At 33.4% G+C, this 13,979-nt stretch overlaps 1 protein-coding gene across 1 annotated transcript; it reads left to right on the plus strand.

Annotated features, from left to right (window-relative positions):
- The first annotated feature begins 4,358 nt into the window (after positions 1-4,358).
- LOC141290551 (tumor necrosis factor receptor superfamily member 1A) lies at positions 4,359-13,412 on the plus strand. Its single transcript, XM_073822673.1, has 9 exons — positions 4,359-4,388; positions 5,951-6,029; positions 6,417-6,539; positions 6,685-6,800; positions 7,175-7,220; positions 7,297-7,455; positions 7,628-7,668; positions 7,792-7,906; positions 12,802-13,412. Exons 1-9 carry the CDS (start codon positions 4,359-4,361, stop codon positions 13,119-13,121), a joined length of 1,029 nt encoding a protein of 342 aa, XP_073678774.1. The 3' UTR covers positions 13,122-13,412.
- Positions 13,413-13,979: the final 567 nt, after the last annotated feature.

Here is a 13,979-nt window from a genome sequence, read left to right on the forward strand (position 1 = left end):
TGACTGATAGACTGCAATGGTTTGAGTTAAACATTTTAGTTTGAACTATCCCTTTAAGGTATTTTTAAAGATATCTGAGAACTTTCTGAGCCTCCATAGACAGCTACGCAACTGGAATGTTCCTAGACCTATAAAATATCTTTTTTTCATCTGTATTAATTAAGTATATAACTATAACTATAATCACAACTTAAAAGACTTCACTGGTATTCTTCTGAAGCAACACAAAATAAAAAAGACTGACAGAATGACAGCCAACCTGAAATTTAAGATGTCATTCACTCTGCCAATTCAGACTGAATCAAAATGGTAGCACACTACAAACATTACTGGTCCTTAGATGTCATGATGTTATTCTTGTGGGATGCTAGTTGAGGTTTGCCATTTTTCATCTGTGCTGTGTATTCACCATTGATCATTGTTTAGGTCTAAATTTCAAATCTAATATTCACATAAAATTACAGTATTGCTTCAGAAGAGCAGAGATTGAATTTGTGTTGCTGGTAATTCTGGACACAATTGCAATTGCATTAATTGCAATTCATCAAAAAATAAAAACTGAAGAACTTTACTTTTTATAACGTGACAAATTACATCTTGTAATTTCGTAATAAACACTAAAGCCCATCAATTTGTATATATCCTAAAGCCCATCATATAAATATAATGTGAATTCTACTTACTTCATTTTAGGCTTTTACTGCAGCAGCTTGTTGCCAATGACATCACACCACCCCTAGCTGGCTTTGCTCTGAAAAGATTGATGTAAAAAACATGACAATTTGTTAGTATGAATTTTAAATAAGACAACATGAGGAGCAAATAACAGTCTAAAATGTTAACTAACTTAATTTTAACAAAACAGAGTATAAACGCTCCTCACCGGGCTTGGGCGAGTATAGTAACGTTAAACGTCAGCGTCACATGGATATTCTAGATGAAACTGACAAAGCAAATAATAAATAACGATTAACAAAAAGTTTAAACATTTTTGAAAATAGGGAATGTGTGTTTGCTTTACCTTGGTTCAGAGTTGTGGCGCGAGTGACGGTTAAAGATGTGGAAGATAGTTCGTCTGTCAGCCGCCTCTCCAGTTTGAAAAAATAAAAATTGCTGGACTCGTTTGTGTCCGACTGTGAGAAACCACAAAACATATTTATTAATTTATCACTGACAAACCGTTGTGTATAACACTGCATATTTAACACCTCCTGTTGATAACTTTGATGTAATGACGCCATAGCTGCTTGATCTTTGCTAGACAACGTTATACACAATAAAGTTGACAATAAAACACAAGTCGTTCGAAAGTGCTTAAAACAGCAATAAAGAAGTTTGAAAAGCTTAACTTGCCTGATATTTTCCAGGACTACGTCGCAATCCATCCTGCTGTGATCCCGTGACGTGAGTGAGAGGATGAGCAGCAGACGTGATTGACTGAAAAAATGCGCGCGGTTTTTGAAAAAACCCGGAAAATATTTTGCCTCCAGTAAAAGTAATTATTTTAAAATTATAAATCTAAATCTAAATGAAATAGATGTATGTATTTATTATATTATCGTTATTATTATAGTTTATTATTATGGTTGTTTAATTATTATTAAAAGTAATATATTACCATTTAGTTAGGCTATTTATCTAGTAATGAAAGATCTAATAATCTAGAACCCTATATTATACAAACGTGACTTCTCAAAAAACTATATTAGAAATCATAGATTAAGCTTATATTTATTTTAAATATTTTGTGATCGATCATAGACATAGAGTGTATGGCAATAATAGATTGAATTAATTTCTAGTAACTTATTTAAAATGAGTTCTGCTTAACCTAATTCGCGTTTGAGTTTACATCACTAATATGTATTGAGTTTAAATAACTTTTAGAAATTTTTGAGTTAAATTAACTCATTTCATTTAACGAATTCCACTGTTAGGTTTTACAGTGTATATATACTGACTCCAAGCGAATGGTATAGTGTATAATGTTAAAAAAGCTTTTCATTTGATATAAATACTGATCTTTCTATTCATCAAAGAATTCTAAAAAAAATTACTCAACCGTTTTAAATATTGCTAAGAATGAGAATAATAAAAATGTTTCTTGAACACCAAATCAGCAAATGATTTCTGAAGGATCATGTGACACTAAAGACTGGAGTAATGATGCTGAAAATTTGGTTTTGATCACAGGAATAAATTACATTTTAAAACATATTCAAATAGAAAGCAGTTATTCAAAATAGTAAAAATATCTCATAATATTACTGCTTTTTGTCTTTGGATCAAATAAACACAGGCATGGTGAGCAGAAGAGAATTCTTTAAAAAACATAACAATTAAATGCATTTTAATTAGCATATTTTATGGAAATAGTGGATTCTAGAAACTTAACCAATGTTAATAGTTTTAAATGTTGTAATAGCTAGTTTGGTTGACTCAGAGGTTGTTAAAGTAAATTTAAATAATATGGTAGTTTATGATAGGGTTGATCAGTCTTTGTCCGCACCACTAAATAATCACAGATTTACTATTCCTACACTAACAAATTCCCTACAGTGTAAAGATTGTGTAATAAATGTTGTTATAAAGGTTCAAACAAATACACATCACATCATATAAAAAAGTCTAGTTTGTTGAGACAAACTTTAACGTTGGTTTGAGTAAAATGCTTTAAAAACTTCTACAAACAGGCAAACTGACCATCAAATGAAGTCATCTCTGACATCAAGTCACACCTACAGGTTTGATGTGTTGGTGGTAGTTCAGTGCTGTACTAGCAACCTGCACATCACAGGTTCAAACCCACAAGTGGTGATTCATAGACATCAAAGTTCCTAGTGTAGTCCCTTTGTCACACTGTAAAACCAGCTAAAGTTATCCAGATGTAGTTACCTCAAATTTAATTTTGTTTAATTTAAACTAATGTGAACTAGTGTGTTTAGGTTGATTTAGTGATGTTAAATAATCTTTAAACCTGAATAAAAGCATTAACACAGTTTACATTAATTAGTTCCAGTTACTGAATCTGGTTGGCTGGGCGGAGTTCAAGCAGCATTTTGTTTGTATCCCTCCGCTTGTCAGTGTTTGCACGTTCCAGACTGTAAAGTAATAATATAGGCGATAAGGGTTTACTTGGTTTTTCTTTCCACGATTTACATCGTTGTGCCCAGTAGGTGGCGTAACTGACCGTTTTTGTGAGTAAGTAACTGAATCTTTTATTCAAAACATTTATCCATTTAGGAACGAACACCGTTTGCTGACACGTTTTGCTTGAAACAGTTTTCGATGGCGGCCCGAAAACAGAAAACATAACGTTAGATTCTCAAGATTGTGCCAAACATGTGTTGTTCAACATTAACTCTGCTGTATTTAAGCAATGTCACACAAATGAGCTGTCTCAGAAACAAGCCCTGGTGACTTCTTATTAGTTTTAACGTGACCTTTTCGAGTTAGTAACTGAGGCTTGGCGATAGATCGAAAGATAGAGGGAGAGAGAAAAAAAAAAGAGAGAGAGAGACTTTCTGCTGATTTGTACTAAATCTCGCAATGCGAGAGAAACATTTCTTCCAAGATTTTAAGTACTGATTCCATCATTTACTAAACTTATACTGAGAAAATGCCTGTAATACTTGGAGAAGATGACAACACAGCTGCAAAATTTGTGTTTTTTTTTTAATTAATTATTATTGTTATTTATATATTATAATGCTTTGGCAACATTGTGTTACACAGTCATGCTAATACAGCTTAACTGAATTTAATTCAGTTGAGAGAGAGCTGTTTTACTACTGTATAACAAATCAAAGTTTGACACTATATCCTGCAGTAAGGAGTAAAATCTTTCCGTGCATATTTTGAATCAAAATTCTGCTAAAAATATTATAAATTCTAAAAATAGCTTTCTAAGAAAAAATGAAGACTGATTTTTTCCTCCACTTGATGTCTGTTTCAAAATGTGATTTGGTTAGTCATATTGTCATTTTTTTATTATTATGTTATGGAACGTTATATGTTGGTGATAAAATTAACAAGTTCATGTAAGCATTAGTTTATTAACCAAATGACAGATCTGATATTCAGCTGTATGTTGAGGTTAATAGTCTGACGTGTTTTCCTGTTTCTCATCTGTCACTCTTTCTCTCACATCTTGTACTTTAAAGCTTTCTGGGTTGGTTACTCACCTTCCTGTCTAAACAGATTCTCAGTCAGAGTGAAGCAGAAGGTGGATGCCACAAATGCTGACATGAAGCAGAGTTGGAGTATTTCATGTTTTCATCCATTTGCAAGTCTATGAATTCAAATCGTATTTGCTCGTCATTCATGACTCTTCAGCTAAAACTATACTACATCTCATCATGAATGTGTCAACACTGTGTTTGGATTTGGCAAGTATTTCACTTTTACTAGCATTGTTGTTGTTGCGTTTCCTTGAACAGTTTGCTATAATTGCTACCTTTTCTCATTACAAAATTGAAAAGCCCTCAATTTCAACTGTAATTTTATATTTTTTTTCCATTTCTGATTATAGTTTGTTGAGAAGTACCTTTTTAGTAACCACCATCCTGTTACAATAAGCAGTGTTAATTTGGCTACATATTGTTGCGACACATTTGGTTAACCTCAATGACAGTAGCAACACTTGCGTATAATTAAGCTTGGCAGACTTGTAGTCTACTTGAATTCTCATTGCTAAGTAGTGGTAGATCACTTCTGTCTGTTATATACTTTATATACTGTTATATACTCTGTTATATACTTTGGTAAAGGTTCATTTTATTTATTTAATAATATAAGACAAGCTTAAAATCGATAAATAATAAAAGGGTATTTGAGCCTTGGGGTTTATGGCCTCAACACGAAAGCGCTTGGATTCAAAAGTGTCAGGTACAAGGAACTATTATAAAAAAACCCACATGTATTAGTTCTTTAAAATATAGATATAAGAGCAAATATTAAAAAGATTTGAAAGACATTTTTCTAACTTTAAGTTGGCTTTTGGCTAACTTTAATATATCCTTTCTGTTTGTAATCTTGCTTCTATCTTGGAATTTTGATATTAATCTCAAGTAATTATTCATAGTTATATGTGATGATGGAAAAATATATGTAATTTGTGTACAGCATATGTTTATACCCTTTAACCATCAAATGTGATGAGAAATTGCTTTGACTGTCTGTCAGTTTGAGTCCGTTAGACTCCGTCAGACTCCTGCATATATTATATTTTATGTTTATCGGCTAAATATTTTCCAAAAAATATTGGATAAGTATTTTTCAGATGTGTATGTTTAAGAGGTATATCCTATTTTATTATTGTAGTAATGTCTAAATATTATTTTTTTTTTCAAAATATAATCCATCTTGATCGAGTGTTTTTTTATCAAGAGATTTCCTAAGATTATGCTGAAACAGTAGACATTGTTAGAGAACATGAGTAAAAGCTAAAAAATCTTATTTCATTATTACAAGATAAAATTATTGGAAATTATGACAGTGATCTCAAAAATGTCTCAAGCTCTTCTCAAATTTGCTAAAATACCAAAGCAAGTGAGATATTGTTGTATATAAACTTTTATATTAAATATTTCTCAATAAATTCTTTGAATGATCTGAGTTTTGATTTACCAGCTCTGTACTTTCAGTGTATGTCAACATTGCCTGTCTTCTTTTATTTTAGTAGAAACATCATGATACCAAATTGTATATTTTAATCATTGTCCGTTCTGTATTTTATCACATATTCAAAATATTTCCCACAAAGTATCTAAAATGCACAAGGGAACATTTGGGGATCTTTGGCATCAAAACATTTGAAAACTTCTGATTTAATAAAACTATTCAGACATTCAGATTTTATTTTTTATTTTGAATATATATGATGGTATTTCATATATTTAGATTCATATATTGACATTTATTTGATTGCAGTTCATTTTCTTTGTTACAGGTTTTTATACTGTTTATAGCCTCCCAATGCCATTGCCACGATAAAATAAAACCCATGACAAGTGGAAGTTGTCCAGCAGGTAAACTGACATTCCTCCCACAAACTAAAATAAAAGTAATAGTAAAACCACAGAAAAAAACATCCATAATACATGGACCTTTGTGGAATAAATATAATATATTTGCTGAAAAGAAATGAACCATTTCATCTTATTATTTTGACATTTCCTGCAGGATATTTCAAAAAACAACAGGACTGTGTGATTTGTCAGAGCGGTTATTACATTGACCATCCAAATGAAATGCTATCTTGTTTCAGATGTACAAGATGTATTGTGCGTGGTAAGTAAAACACACAGAATTCACTTATAAATCTAATTAATGCATGTGAAATTTAGGCATTTGTAATTTATATAATTGTAGCAAGGATGCCTTTATATCTAAATATAAGACTCTTGGTTTTACAGAAAATCAAGTGGAGGTTCTCAGTTGTACTTCAACACATAACAGTGTCTGTGTTTGTAAACCTGGGTTTTACAAGAGTAATGGCTTCTGTAAACCCTGTGAAAGATGCCAGAACTGCACAGAATGTAAGTACCATTAAGGGAAGTTAACAAATTTATGGTCAAGGAACAAAGGTGATATTTTTATTTTAAATAAAAACTCAAAATGAAATATCCTGTGGCTAGGAAACTGTAACTGAATAGTTTGTTTTTCCTTTTATGTGTTACTCAGGTCCGAACTGTAAAGAGAATTGTAACCAACAAACGACTATTAAAACCACAACAGTAGTTTGTGAGATTGGCTACTTTCCGGATGGTGGACAATGCCAGAGCTGTGTTAGGTATGGGGTTTTATATATTAACTTTTTTTTTTCTGTACGTCTTTTGAATCTTGATGGATTTTTGGTAAATTACTGTATTTGCCGAGAATTGGATTTTAGCATGTAGGTTAATGGGTTGTGGTTTTCCTGTGCACAAGGTTTAGTATCCACATCAGAATCTCCTGCATTTGTAATAATGTTCACCAACTAAACACTATTTCAGTTTCCAGGACACCAAAGAATATAATAAATTGTTTTGTTTTAAATGTGTGAAAAATTTTATATGGTAAATACATTTTTAGTTATTTTATAGTTATTGTATAGTCATGAAAGTGTCTTGGGTCACAGTACATGTTAACTATAAATGTTCTATTCCTTAATGTAATTTGTTTCAGGTCTAAGTGCGAGAATGAGTCCTGTAAAACTTTTTGTACCACAGTTACACCAGGTATTAAAACATCCTTATATAATTAGAAATGTAATAATTAGAAATTTTGTGTGACACAAACTGTCGCTTTTCTTAGGTTTACCTGAGCCGCTGCTGCTGGTGTTACTGATCATTGTGACCTTATTCGGTGGTCTTCTCTGTCTTCTTCTCCTCTGGTTCTGTAGACGGAGATGGCTTTGTCGCCAAGCCAAAATGTGGCATGTTGGCAAACATCCAGACATTCAGATTCAACCAGGTTCATATACACTCACATGTACTTGATTTAGATTAATGAAGCTTGTTATACTTTTAATGGAGCCTTTAGCTTTGTTTTGGTTCTGTTCATTTTGTGGTTTGAGTTCTTTCTTGATTTAGGAAATCTGCATGTTGTAATATATAGTGAATAGTGAATTTTGTCTTTGTTTCAGCAGATCAACCTAATGATGTAATCAACATTCCCACAGCAATGGTTTGTAATTTTTAGATTTAGCATTTTTCTGTTATGTACAGTTAAATTACAAGATGAAAATTATGCTTTCTGACATTCGAAGTTATAAGCATCACCTTGATAACCATTTGTTTGTCTTTGAAGGAAAGAAATGGAGCCACTATTAAAACTTTACCAGTGACCAACTACCCATGCAGCGGTCTCAGTGGAGATTTACAGAGCATCATGGCCCCCCTGATAGCAAACGGAAACCCAAAATGTAATTATATAAAACATTAAAGGGGTCATAAATGACCTTTTTTTATTTGGTAATGCTCCACTTATAGCCATTTTTAATCGAAAAACATAATTTAGAAATAATAGGCTATTTTCTATCCTCTTTTTAAATCCCAATCATCAGAACATTCTGTTTGAATAGTAGGGATGGGACGATAAATCAATTCGTGAATCGATTCTGAATGCATCACAATTCTCTTTGGAATCGATTCTGAGCTTAGATTTTAACAGCAGATGGCGCTCGAATCTAGTTTTTATCCGCACACTCAAATGCTCACAAAGAAGAGCGTCGAAGAGCATTTGTGCATTCGGCTGAGTCGTGTAATTTCACCTCGGCTCAGAATGCTTTTACGCAGAATGCTTATACACACCCTTATAATTTGCTTCAACCTTTTCGAATTGTATAAATTATTATTTTAGCTTCAAGTGCGTGTATGGATTTGGAAGCAAGCAGAGCACGGCTGTTTCTAAAGCAGGCAGTGCCTGCTGTTCAAAACTAAGCTCAGAATCAATTTGAGAAAGAATCGTGATGTGTTCGTAAAAGAATCAATGCTGAATCCTTTCTCGATTCATGTTGCAATGATTTATTGTCCCATCCATATTGAATAGGTGTGGTGAATTGTAGACTCAAAAGCAAACACCCACTGCTATGATTGGCTAACACTTGTGTATGTTTGACAGCCTACATCCTTCATAGATGGACCCTGCTGTGATTAATAGGTTAATAACGCATAAATACTAAGTACAAATAAAATGAACAGACAAAGCAATAGTGACCACATAATATAAACACCTACTCACACTTGTGTGGCGCGACATTACTGTTAGATCCAATATAGTAGGTATGGCAAAGTCTTTTAGTTTCAAACTTTCTGAAAGTCCTGCATTGAATTGTGCTTTGTTTGTAAATTAATCCGCGGGAAAATGAAGTGAACAAAGGACCAAGTTCTTACTGATGTGGTCTGGATCTTCATTAAAGGAGTAGTTCACTTTCAGAACAAAAATCTACAGATAATGTACTTACCCCCTTGTCATCCAAGATTTTCATGTCTTTCTTTCTTCAGTCATACGGAAATTATGTTTTTTGAGTAAAACATTTCAAGAATTCTCTGCATATAATGGACTTCTATGGTGCCCCCCAGTTTGAACTTCCAAAATGCAGCTTCAAATGGCTCAAAACAATCACAGCCAAGGAAAGAAGGGCTCTTTTCTAGCAAAACGATGGGTTATTATATATTATAAAAATATAATATATTTTGGGTTATTATATATTATAAAAAAATCATTACAATTTATATACTTTTTAACCTCAAATGCTTGTCTTGTATAGCTTGGCAAGACAAGCGATTGAGATTAAAAAGTATATAAGTTTTAAATGTTTTTAGAAAATAACCGATCGTTTCACTAGATAAGACCCTTCTTATTCGGCTGGGATCATTTAGAGTCTGAATCTGCATTTAAACTGCATTTCGGAAGTTCAAACTCGGGGGCACCATAGAAGTCCATTATATGACGAGAAATCCTGAAATGTTTTCCTTAAAAAACACAATTTCTTTACGACTGAAGAAAGAAAGACATGAACATCTTGTATGACAAGGGGATGAGTACATTATCTGTAAATTTTTGTTCTGAAAGTGAACTACTCCTTTAAGAATAAAGTTCACCCACTCTTTCCTAATGTTGGGATGAGAAGAAACGCAATGCAAAGACTGTTTTTCCACAACATAGCATTGCATAGCATCTTGTTGTCAGAGCCATCTTTACCGTATGATCTCAGTGTTTTCCACTCCTGATTTTTACAATACAAGTGTGAATCGGTGGGCAGAATCTTCTTCTGCAGAGGCGCTGTTTAGCCACACTATTACGTCATAGAGTGGCTCATTTCACAAACTTTTGTTTTGGCAGATTGGCTGTAATATAGGCTGTATTTAGACTAACAAGAAAGTTTTGAGTTCTGAAACTTACAGCATGTATTTATAGTACAATGACCTATTTTATGTGAAAAGATGAAGGGAATTTTCATTTCTCAGTTTATGACCCCTTTAAAGGGGTCATGAAATAGAGAATCAAAATGCTCCTGATATTTAAATTTATAAGAGATTACTCTACAATTAAAACAAGTTAAAAAAAATTACTCTCTACTTTAAAATACAATGATTCAGCTTATATTAGTTAACATATTGAATGAAGAGGCACTTTGCTCTGCCAGTCACAGGTATAATGATATACTGTAATTTTTTTTAGTAAAGTTGTAATTATCATGCAAACCTCTTTATCTAAACCTCTCTATTTAACCATTGCCCTCACATAGTCTCAATTTTTGTATTTTTTTTTTACACTTTTTGTTTGTGTTCTAATTAAATTTGCCTTCAATGTACAATGCGTGGTATAACCAGCTCAAGAATTTAAAGCGGCAGACACACATGCGCTTAGAATAAACAAAAAACAAAAAAATGGTCTACTGGTGTGGACGCTATATAGTTATCTTTATAGTTATCATTCTTGGTGAGAACGGGTCTTAATTCTAATTAAGGACAGACAGTATGTAAATTGGAACACAGCATTTATATTAGCTGAAGCAGTCAATTCAATTTCTGCATTTTCACCTAAACATCAATTATAATCAATAACAAACTCTTATTTACGTTGTGTTTTCACTGTGTTAGATATGATTAAAGTATTTGTGAGATTCCAGGAGATGATTGCATGATGATTATGTTTGGCTACAGTGCTGCAACATTTGATGCAACCAGAGTAGTTCTAGATAAAATGCTGTAATCAACACTTTTCACGATTGGTTAATCTTGGCAACCGTTCTAGTAAAAACACAGTAAAAGAGTTTCCATGGTCATTTCATATGCAAAGATGTTAGTTAATCATAGCATAGCAGTGGGCATTTATTTATAGGCCTTCCAATGGAGCACTTAAATCAGAGAGCTAAATCCAGGGTAGAAAACAACTATTTATATGTAAATTATGACCTTTTTTGATTATAAGACTATAAGTGCACTTCAGGCCAGTGCATTTCATGACCCCTTTAAGACATTGCAGAATTAATGAATTCTTTTTTTTGATTGCTTTTTTGAATTTTTCAAGTCTTTCTTGTCAGCTATTAGTCTTATCCTTTTGCCAATCGTGTAGGCGTGTGTGAAACTGATTGTCATCAGCTAGCCTCCAGGCTTACATTACAAAGTCTAGCTGTGTAACGTAGAACTTCTGAGAACTGTCTAATCAGATAGTAGCTTCTAATAACTCGCACACCTTCAGTCGCTTCCTTGCTGTGGAAGAGCCTCAAAAATTTATGTTGAAAGGGCAGTAAAATTTGCTGGTAAATAAAGTATGTAATTTTCAGAGTAGATGGAAAAAAACAAAAGGGAGAATTTTTTGTTTTAGTTCTTTTGATAAAGCTCTAATATTTTCCTTAAAAACTCTGAAAAAGAACTCTGAATGCTACAACAGCATATTAATATTGCAGTCGAAAGTTCTTATTACACAGCTCTCAGAAACATTTAATTCTGACTGGTCAGCATTCAGCAGTCTGATGTTTGCTAAAATGCTGTAAATCACCCCGCCCATCCGGTGCTACTTTCATTCTGTCATATCTCATTTTATAAACTGGCTTATCAATTGTACACTACAAGAAAAAAAAAATCAGTAGAAAAACGGAAAGGTACTGGTAATTTTTCCTGAACCCCTAAACTACTCAAAATACGGGGAAACCACCTGTGGGAAATTAATACGGAAAACTCCTTTATAATACCCATACATTAAACTCTACTTTTACAGACTTTTGTAAGATGTTGCCTAGTTACAGTGACCTCAAAAGTTCAGTATATTAAAGGATTAGTTCACTTTCAGAATGACAATTTCCTGATAATTTACTCATCCACATGTCATCCAAGATGTTCATGTCTTTCTTTCTTCAGTCAAAAGAAGGTTTTTAAGGAAAACATTCAAAGATTTTTCTCCATATTTTGGACTTCAATGGGAATCAGTGGGTTGAAGGTCCAAATTGCAGTTTCACAGCAGCTTCAAAAGACTCTACACGATCCCAACCGAGAAATACGTGTCTCATCTAGGAAAAAAAATTGGTCATTGTCTAAAAAAAATTTGTCTTGCACTTGCTCGACCTCACGCATTACATAATCATGCACACATGATGTAGGCATATTACCGACCCAGTGTTTACAAAGCGAATGTAAAAAAAAGTCAAACACCCTTTACAAAAAAGGTAAAACAACGTCGGCGTTGGAGGAGAAAATGAGATGGAGTTTCTCGCCCTACCCTACATTTTTGAACCAAGTACACAGACGAAGTACTAACCACATGTGACTTTTCCGTGCATTGCAGAGCTACTGCAAGACGAGCATTCGTGTTTAAAAAGTATATAAATTTTATTTTTCTGTAGAAAATCACCAATCGTTTCCCTAGATAAGACCCTTATTCCTTGGCTGGGATCGTGTAGAGCCCTTCAAAGCTGCAAGCCCATTTAAGTCCACTATATGGAGAAAAATCCTGGAATGTTTACCTCAAAAACTTAATTTCTTTTCGACTAAAGAAAGAAAGACATTTAACATCATGGAAAACATAAGGGTGAGGAAATCATCAGGAAATGTTTATTCTGAAAATGAACTAATATTGTTGGAAAGCTCATCTTGTTGCTAGACTGATTGATATGTACATTGTAGTTGGTTTTTGTCCAACTATTTTGAATAACTGTTTGGTTGTGCATCATGTGATATAACTTCTAATCATCTGGCACTGATAGGCCTACTCATTAACAAGCTCGCCTCATTGAAAGCAGTCATCAGGAGATCAACCTGAGAACTTGGGGTTTCTCAACCTTTTTATCTAAATGCCATATCTGCTTTCCCCCAGTGATGCAGGTGTTGCAGAAGGAGTCCTGGCCAGCACCAGTGCTCTATACTATCATAAGAACGATTCCCGTGATGCGCTGGAAGGAATTTTTGCGACTACTTTCTGTGTCAGATGATCAGATGGAACGGATTGAACTAGAGGCAGGCCCGTCCTACCTAGAAAAGCAGTATCATATGCTACGTCTGTGGAGCCAGAGCAGTGGAGCAAAGATAGAGAATATCTACTCAACATTACACTACATGAACCTGTCAGGTTGTGCCCAGGAACTGCAAGAAAAGCTAGAACAACTGCAAGCAAGCATGAAAGCTGACTCATCTTGACTCCATCTCTTCATGCTATGAGCTGCAGTTGCATTTCACAATCATTTACAGGGTCTTTTGAACTCTTAACAGGAAACCCTCAGTAGTGGTTAAATATATTCTCTTTTTTGTCAATTGTTTTATTTAAGTATGTAAAATAAATGCAGATTATTATGCATATTATAGGTGCTTTATAATAACTGATTATAATCTTCGTCTTTTGGTTATATGAATCAGCTTTGTGTCACTGTACTGTAGGAATGTGAAAATATATAGTTTTCATAATCATCATAATTTATATGTTTTAGAAATTGTTTCACGCTAAAGGTTATTATAAGTTCTCAGTCATACTTTGTCACACCAGTATACATTTGTTACTTTTTTAAATAAAAACATAATAATTGTATGGAATATGAATGGCTCAAATCTTAACAGCGATATGTAGTCATGAAATGGAAAGTGTGACAGAGAAAGTGTCTTTGCTGTGCAGACAGAGAAAAGTTGTGACATTAAGTTTAGTTAATGTCAGCAAACACTTGCTGTGGCCAACCATGCTGAAGGAAATTCCCCTTTCATCTGTTACCTCCAGGTTCATTTGACTTCTGTTTAAACCACAGTGAAGATCAAAAGCAGTTTCACATTTTTTATTTCGTTTTTCCAGCCATGTATATAACCATAACCTATTTGTTAGCCTGCATGTTGTCAATTCGAAGAAACATACAGTAGTCCGTGTATGTTCACTAGGAAATGTGAAATAACCCCCACCTCCAAGTATTTTGTGCTAATTTTGATACTTTAAAGCTTTATCTAGAAATACCCATTCAAACAGGGAGAACTCTTTGGCGTTATATGTTGTTACTGCTTGATTATAAGTTTGAG

This window comes from Garra rufa, chromosome 18 (genome assembly GCF_049309525.1).
Source record: "Garra rufa chromosome 18, GarRuf1.0, whole genome shotgun sequence".
NCBI classification, from domain to species: domain Eukaryota; kingdom Metazoa; phylum Chordata; class Actinopteri; order Cypriniformes; family Cyprinidae; genus Garra; species Garra rufa.